This window comes from Stegodyphus dumicola, chromosome 2 (assembly GCF_044657685.1).
Source record: "Stegodyphus dumicola isolate Sdum_Otavi_A_Nest chromosome 2, ASM4465768v1".
NCBI classification, from domain to species: Eukaryota; Metazoa; Arthropoda; class Arachnida; order Araneae; family Eresidae; genus Stegodyphus; species Stegodyphus dumicola.
In genome coordinates, this window is record NC_140769.1 from 78,405,569 (window position 1) to 78,414,262 (window position 8,694).

The 8,694-nt window shown below is 32.8% G+C and overlaps 1 protein-coding gene across 2 annotated transcripts in view; it reads left to right on the plus strand.

Annotated features, from left to right (window-relative positions):
- The window catches only part of LOC118200823 (protein CutA homolog), an 87,250-nt gene extending 82,083 nt beyond the window's left edge, over positions 1-5,167 (plus strand). For both annotated transcript variants that reach the window (XM_035372794.2, XM_035372792.2), the window contains 2 exons: positions 1,361-1,403; positions 4,872-5,167. In XM_035372794.2, the coding sequence (XP_035228685.1) occupies positions 1,361-1,403; positions 4,872-4,934 (106 nt within the window). In that variant the 3' untranslated portion in view covers positions 4,935-5,167. The remainder of the gene's footprint in view (positions 1-1,360; positions 1,404-4,871) is intronic.
- The last annotated feature ends 3,527 nt before the right edge of the window (positions 5,168-8,694 follow it).

Sequence of the window (8,694 nt, forward strand, 5' to 3'; positions counted from 1 at the left end):
TAACGTACATGGTGGAACACACGTTTTAGCTTTATCGCTAAATTTGAGATGATGCGAGAAATAGGAACAATTCGAAGAAGCTTTAGCTGAAGGGCTTCGCTTCCTGTTATAGCGATTTTGGGGAAACACTGCGGGATTGTCATCAAGACAAAACCTCACCATGTAATTTGCCGACCTCATCCGGTAGGGAATCGAATTTAGAATTATTAGATACATTGACAGATACAGGTGAAGTAACTGCACTTACCTGAGTAGGTGTAACTTACAATATTCTATCAGCAATGCTGGCAGCTTTTGACGAATCGAATGGCTTAACCGACGCTAAGATAGATTGGACGTTTGCGGCATTTGCTGAAGGAATAATTCTAGTAACAATGAGTCAGACACATTGTGTTTTTGAGCACGCCTTATCATGACACGAAGCAATTCTGATGGCTTTCTGTCTTCAAGTTGCTCGCCGACGAGTAATTTCCGCATTTCATTGGTACTGCTTTCTCCACATTGTTCAGTAATGGCAGCTTTGAGGTCTTCGTGAGAAGAAGCTGTGCATTCTTGAAGTATGATATCTCAAACCAATGAAGCAATCTCCGGTAGCAAATGAACGGCGCAGTAGTTGAATTTCGTCTTTGGATCCGTAACAGGCTTGGGTGTGGCTAAAGCAAAAGTTGATTCGCACATAGCAAACCACAGTGCCGGGTCAATAGGATTGTAAATTGGTATCTTAAAAGCTGCTGTTTCCTCCATGTCAGTGGCTGTAGGGAAAAACACAAATGTCCTGTACGAACAACCAATATGAAGCCTCATGCGTGTGGATGGGTCGGCAATTTATGGTGCATGGGTTATGGCTCGATGTATATCCTTCAAAGACATGACTCCACTTCACTAAACATAACTTTATTCACACAAACCATATTTTTAGTACAATTATCATGACATAACAGAAAACTTCTACACAAAAATTTGTACATGCTACGGAGCCTAAAGGTGAAGTGGGCGAGTTCACTGTCGCACTGGCAGTTTTTATGTACACAATATGACGTGGTCTGGCGTCGCACACAGCTGAACATCAGACTGCCACAAGATAAATAAATACATTAGGCCCCTATTCAAAGGTTTAAATGAAGGGAAAATTCTGCTGGAATTAAAAGTGTTTTTTTAGGGAAAGGGAAATGTTATATGTCAGAATTTCATGTGTGAAAATTTTAGATTTACAAAATATATGGGTTATATTAAAAAAAGCAGTTAACTTGTGAAATTGATGTAATTGCATGTATATTGTGTGAGTTTATTATTAATTGTCAATGATTTTATGTAGGTTTATTATTAATTGATATATAATGCATATTTTTACTTTTTAAAGAGAAAATCATCCTTATCAAGTATGTGAGGTGATATCTACTCCTGTAAGTGATTTTCCCTTCAAAATAGCTGTAAATTTTATTTCTAGTAATATTTTACAATACTGCATTTAATAAATTAACAGTTCACGTTTTAAGTGTTTGAACAAATAGAGTGTCTACAATTTTAATTACAGTAATTTTAATCATTTAATGAGCAGGTTGTTTAAAAAATTATTGATTAAAATCAGATGTTCTCTCATGTTCTTTTTTAAATAATGAGAAGCGTGTTAGAATCAAAGATTAAGATAACATTTAATGCTCTTATGCTTATATGAAGAGATTTTACTTAGTAGTCGATCTTCCCTTTCTAAAGCCGCATTAATAATCACCAATTGTGTTATCAATGTAGGGTAAAAGTCAGTTAAAAAGAATAATTAAAAGTATTTTATAGAATGTTCAGAGAAGATTAACTCCTCTAAAACAAGACAAAAATCATGCACACACACACACAATCACACACACAAAAAAAAAAAAAAAAAAAAAAAAAAATTAAAAAAGTAAAATTGTGGAAAATATTTTTAACAAGCTATTTTTATATTATTGAAGAAAGTGTGTCCCATCCATGCCCATCTAGTCTCAAACATAAATTTCACAATGAGTGCACTGATTCAAAACACATGTTGTACAATTTAAGTAAATGTTGTGAAAAAATCTCAAAAATCTAAAATAAATCAATAGGTAGGTAACTTTTTTAATACTATAAATTTCATAGTATAAAAATTCTTCTTTTAGTAAAATTAGTGGATGTGTTGCATTCTGGATAGCTTCATCTAAAAGTTACATAAGTGGTAAATTATTAAATAATATATGTATATATATAAAGAGAGAACAAACGAAGAAATGCAGAATTATTTTAGTTAATCAAGCAGTATGTGCGATGTTAGCTCATTGAATGTTCACAATCCACCAATGTGCAATAGATGGAACTGCATATTTCATTGAAACTCTTGATATAGCATTAAAAATCACATACAAAAGGAAAATTCACTTATTCATGCTGTTGATGTCATTAAAAAGTTAAATTTAAATGTAAAATTTATAATTTTGTAACCAGTGATGCAGCAGTGATTGCAAAAATGAAAAAAATATTTTTAAAAAAATTCAGCCTATATCATAGGGTTGTTCAGTACACATACTTAATATATTGACTTAAAATTTATACTTCTTGTCAAAGTTGAAAGCAAAACTTAACTATCACATGCTAAAAAATGATTAAAAACAATTTATACAAAAACATTATGTAACATAAATTACTAAAATGTTCCCATTAATTAACCTCAAAATATAGAATTGAAAGTCAAATTTATATACATTTAAAGATGACAGGAAAACAGTCTACCTTGTTTAGCAACAAATTTATTTTTAATGTGGTATATGACCACCCTTAACAGACTAACCTCACATTTCTTCTCTTCATTGGCTCAACAGCCCAGGGTAGGCTCTAGCCTTCTCCAGGCATCTCTGCTTTCGGCAACTCTTTTCAAGTTTTTTACCTATAAAATGTTTAGGTCATTTTCAGCAAAATCGATACATCGTTCATCTAATTGATCATCAGTTCTACCTCGAAAACAGTGAGCTTTCTTTGCCAGAAAGATTTTCGTACAACCTTGATCTTCATGCATGACCAACCCATTTAAGTCTATGTAGTTTGAAGAATTTTACTACATCAAGTTGTCTATAGATATTATATAGCTCTAAATTAGATCTTCTTCTCTACGATCCATTAACAAGGACATCAACAAGCATGTAATGCAGTATCCTTCTCTCAAAAATCTCCAAAGCTTTCTTATGACGTAAAGTCAGCACCCAAACTTTTTCAAATTTGAAGTTACTAATTTCCAAGTGACTAAAAGTCAGATTTTAAACAAAGCACATATTTAGTTTTATTTTTGTTAACAGAAAGGTTTAAGAATCGAAGCCTTCAGCGCAACACGTTTTTTTAAAATATTTAGTTCATGCATAGCCCCAATTAGTAATTCCCTATTAATGTAATCATATGCAGTTCTGAAGTCAATAAAACGATTTTGTGTTATGATTCTAAATTCTCTGCATTTTTCAAAAATTTGCTCAATAGTCAATCTTCTCATCCTAAAGCTGCATTGATAATCGCTGATCGTGATATCAGCATAAAGTAAAAGTCTGTTAAAAAGAATAGTTGAAAGTATTTTATAGGATGTGTTCAGAAGAGTAATTCCTTTAGAAATACTGCTCACCAGCGGCCGAGCAGTAAAGTCACTGAACACTGGTAGTTTGGTCCGAGGTTTGAATCCTGTGAATGGGCTAGCTGCATGGGCGTTTTCATGGTTTTCCCCATGTGTAACATGCATGAGTCAGTTTCCCTTGGAAAGTCCTCCATGAAGTATCTGCCCTTAGGCAGATAGCCATAATGTGCTTTACCATAAATAAATAAACCAAACCTTTACAAATACTGCAATCAAGCAAATCTCTCTTTTTTATATATATATATCAAGCACATGGTATTAAATTTTCATTCCATTGGAAGTGTCTCATAATTCCAAATGAGTTGAATTAAGGCCTTGATTAGTAAAATGCAACTAGGTCTTGCAGCTTTTAATAATTCTGAAGGAATATTGTCTGACCCAGGAGATTTATTATTTTTTAATTTCTTCATAGCATGATTAACCTTTTCCAGAGAAAAGAGATAGGCCCTAGGTTTCTGCTTGTTATTTCGCTATTCTCTGTAAACAAATCAGAATTTAGCAGTTCATGGAGGTGTTTCCTCCATCTCTGTACATTGTTGTTCTTATCTCTTAAGATAGAACCTTTTTTTCCTGTAAGATAAATTTTAGTATACTATCTGATTATTAAGATTTGTATTTTGATGATAATTAACATAAAATTGTGTTCAGGATTAATTAAAGTATGTAGCGTGCATTTCTGATTAACCCAGAGGAATAATATTTGTGTTATATGCGATATGTTTTTATTATCTAGGTAAATAAAGTATTTACTACTTTAGAAGATACTACTTAAAAATGTTGAGTAACTTTCATTTATTTTTTGTTGATTTATAAAAAGTTGTAGTTTTCGCAACTAATTTTGATAATTAGTAGTCCAATAACACAGTTTTAATTCAAAATGAATAAAATTTTTATCGGAAATCATTTCCAAATTCAAAAATAATACTGTAAGCTGCACTTCCCAGAATTCTTATTTTATTTAAAGTATGATAAAGTCTTAAAATAACAGTTGTTAAGTTGGTTAAAATAGGATTATTTATATTATTTTTAAGAATTATTAGATTCTGTTTAAGAAAATACAAATTGAGCATTTAGTGTTGATATGTCTGTAATGTTGTTAAATCCTAACAGAGCTATAAGTTTAACTTTTCTAATACTTTAAGAATGTTTAAAATTATGTAATATTTTGTATTTAATTATCATTGTATGTAAGTTTGGGAAACTTTACTACATATGCATATATGTATTATATTTCTCCCCTATATTCTAGATACAGCATGGAAACCCTCAGTACTTAAAGTGGCTGGGAGATATTGTACCTGAAAAGAAATAGATGTTAAAGTTTTTTATAAATCATAAAATCCTGATTTCAAGAAAGGTTATGTATTTGAGCATTTGTTGACATAAGTTTTGTAAATGAATGGATTAAAAAAGTAATAACTCAAAAATCTCCAGAAGACATTTTGTAGATGCCCAATTTAAAAAGCTGTAGTTTGATAAATGAATTTTGTATTATCACTCTTTCATTTGAGAATAAATGTTTGAAATAAAAATTATAATTCTGTATTAAGTTATAATTTGTTATACCTGAAGCGGAATTAGACTGTTTTTGAGTGCACCAAAATAAACATATTGAATTGTTCATATGATAATGAGTGTTTTAGCCACCCAGACGGTATAGTGGTTAGGGGAGTTTCACTGCGATACCAAAGGGCCCAGGTTCGAATCCCGGAGAAGGCATGGATAATTGTCTGTCCCTTCATAGGAGGTAACGGTGACCGCCTTGCCTACATAATAAAATGGCCACCACTTCTGGCCTTAAGAGTGGCCAATGCCATTAAGGGCAAGTACCCACCATTCACAAAAATAATAATAATAATAGTGAGTGTTTTAAATTAAATAATAAAACTTTTATCCTGAAGAAATGTAAATAAAAATGTTACTTTGAATGCTTTGAAAATACTTTAAAATTTGGAAAAATATATAAATAAATAAAATTCTTCTGTTACATTGAATTTTAACATCTGTTTGTAAAGATTCAGGTGTACATTCCGAAAATATCTCTTCAAAAGCAGATTTGATGGATGCAGATGTTTTATCTTTGAGAGGGATAGCCCAAGCGTATTTGGAAAGGATATCTATACAGGTCAACAAATATTTGTATCCATCATTAAAAGAGGCCAGGGATTACATATGCACTAAATCGGAGTGAAATTGCTTGTTTAAGCCACCTACAGTGACTCTGTTCCTGGGAAATTTGTGCCTCAAAGGCTTGTGCAAGTATAAGAATCCTGAGTTTGCAGCCATTTGTGTATGCCTTTTGTTTTTATGTGACCTTTTAAAGCTCGATGCAAAGCAGCAACACCCCGAAAACTTCTGGAGACATGTGATTCTGATAGGTCTAAGCCAGAGCTGCGTTCATTGCAACAGTTGTTATGATCTAAACATACACCCATATAAATTTATATGTATGTTTAACTAGAACAGAGAATTAATACGAGAGTTTCTAATAACTTGGTTAGATAAAAATTGTACAGATATGTTTAACACATGTACAAGAGAGAGAAAATGAATTCTACTTAACATCTCAAAGGTTGAACAAGAAATCATATATATTTTTAAGAACAAAATTATTTATACTCTATAAAAATATAAATAGGCGTTTTTAAAATATTGTGTAAGTGATAATGGCAAATTAAATGTTATTTTTTCTTTTAAATAATGTCTGAACCTGGAGACAGTCATGAGATCATTGTAATATAAAATAACATTTTATTGAGCATCAAAATTTTTTTACAAATATCCATAGTATTCAATACCTAAGACACCATGTGTGTTTCTTACTTCGTTGAGAACATGGTTTAAACACACAGATTTTAAAAAGTTCTTGGTATTGTAATGAGCAGGTTTCATTAACATTAAAGAGTATTTTTCACCCCAAATATTTCCGTAAAATTGTCTGGCGATGTCAACAGCATTTAACCTCAGAGCAACGTGATTCACAGTTTCTGTTTTATGAACAAGTTCTTCACAGTCTATGAGTTTGGAATATTATAATTATGGTTTTTCAAGTTCTTCAATAATGCCTTTAGAATGGTTTGGAGGCGTGCTTTTTCCATAGCAATGTCGAAGGATTCTGAAGATTTTCTTCATTGATAGGTTCATCAGATATGCTTTCGCTAGCTTCATAAAAGTTCATGTTTTGATTAACGAGGTTAGTGACAATATCACTGATATGGCTAAAGTTTGTCATCAGCTCTTCCCAGTGCGCGTAGTCGTAATGCTGAGGTTACGTTTTTTATCTTGAGCAGAGAGTTGTTTCAGAGTGAAGTGGGAATTTTTATACGTGACCACAAAGTTTTTGGGCAATTCCAGATTCAGTGTAAGCAGGTCTTGTTCTTCCACTGTGATGTTGGCTGCGAGAACATTCAAACACCATGGCTTAAAATTCACTCCACGTCTTGTCAGATAGTAAGGTGACCAGATTTTCCGGACACCAAAGCGGGACGTAGGGATCGAAATTCAGGTAATAGAAGAGGGCGGAAGCCCCCCCCCTCGAAGGTGAAAATACGGAGTGCAAAATTTTTATTGATGTCACATTGTCCTGTAAAGAATTACCCATCATTTGATAATTACCTGTGTGTTAAACAAACTCTGTTATTGAGAGAAAAATTAGAATTTATCCATATCTCAGACTGAATCAAACATTTAAATCAACAATCACAGACTTTGGTATCTGGACTCAGACGCGCTTCCAGTAAGAGTGAAGGCAAAGCATAAAAAATAGCAGTCGGGAAAATAAAAGTTTGTAACTTCCTACCTACCTTACTGCTTGATTGTGTCCATCCAGCACATGACGGCACAAATGTTTTAATTCTATGCGGACAATGGGCTTCCGGATCAGCCGCTGACCTAGAAGGATCATCCTGTGTAGATGCTCCGTACATGTATTTCATTGGCAAATGAATGTTTCTAAGAAGTTTTGGTTCTTGTAAAAGTCTCTCATAGACATTCACAGGAACTGTCAAACTTAAAATTGCACTTCACCATTAACATTGCTTGTAGTGTTTCCAGTTTTAATTGTGTCTTCTCAGTTGTCCATATGATATTCATACAGGAGAAAACCCCTTTTACTGGCAGTGCTTGTCCCTGGAAAACAACAAAAATGCCACAATTTTATGGATTTGAGCACATGGCATGTTTTTATCCTAGAAATGACGAAAAATTTCAGTCCATCGACACTAGTTTTCTGACAATTCCAATCTGAAATCTTTTGTGGTGAAGTAAATTGCCTAATGTAACTTGCTTTGTCAAATAACTCTTTATCATCGTTGTCATCCTTCGGAATCTTCCACCCAAAAAGTTGCACGGTCCCTTGTAATTTTTCCCACAATGATAGCTCCTTTAACGCAACCCAACTAAATGCATTTAGCCTCTCTTTCAGATATTCAGCACAGTTGTCGTAAAAAATTACAATGGTTCTTATAACGTCATTTTTTCTCACCAATCCTTCCTCTTCTAATTGGGTAATCCGCATACGTACTTCATTGGGCAAAAAGTTTTTTTCCACTCCTCTCAGTACATTTATGTAATAAATCCAGTTCAGAAGATACTTCCTATGCTCTCTCTACTGTACAATTTTAAAACTTTCTCTACTATACAATTTTAAAACTCTCTCTACTGTAGGCATCAGTGATAAAAATCTAGTTTTCCATTATCCTAAAATGCACTGGTACTCTACACAGGCAAAGTCACAATATTTTTTGAATGACTGAACAGTAACAGTTATAGAAATAATAATAATTTTTTATAACAGCTGCTTCCACATAAATTTGCAAGCAATCCCCTGTTGTTTGGATTGTGAGCGATGTGAGCAGCACAACCAATACCTAGCATAGGCGCAACCACTTAAATTACCGGGGGAGGGGTGGCCCATTACGACTCCTATGGCAATACTGTTCTACCTATTATAACATCTTCAAGTATATAGGTGATTATTTCATGACAAATATATTATGGTAATGGCAGTTATCTTAATATAAATAATAATTATATTATGAATTTTATTAATAATAAAATTATGTAACATAATT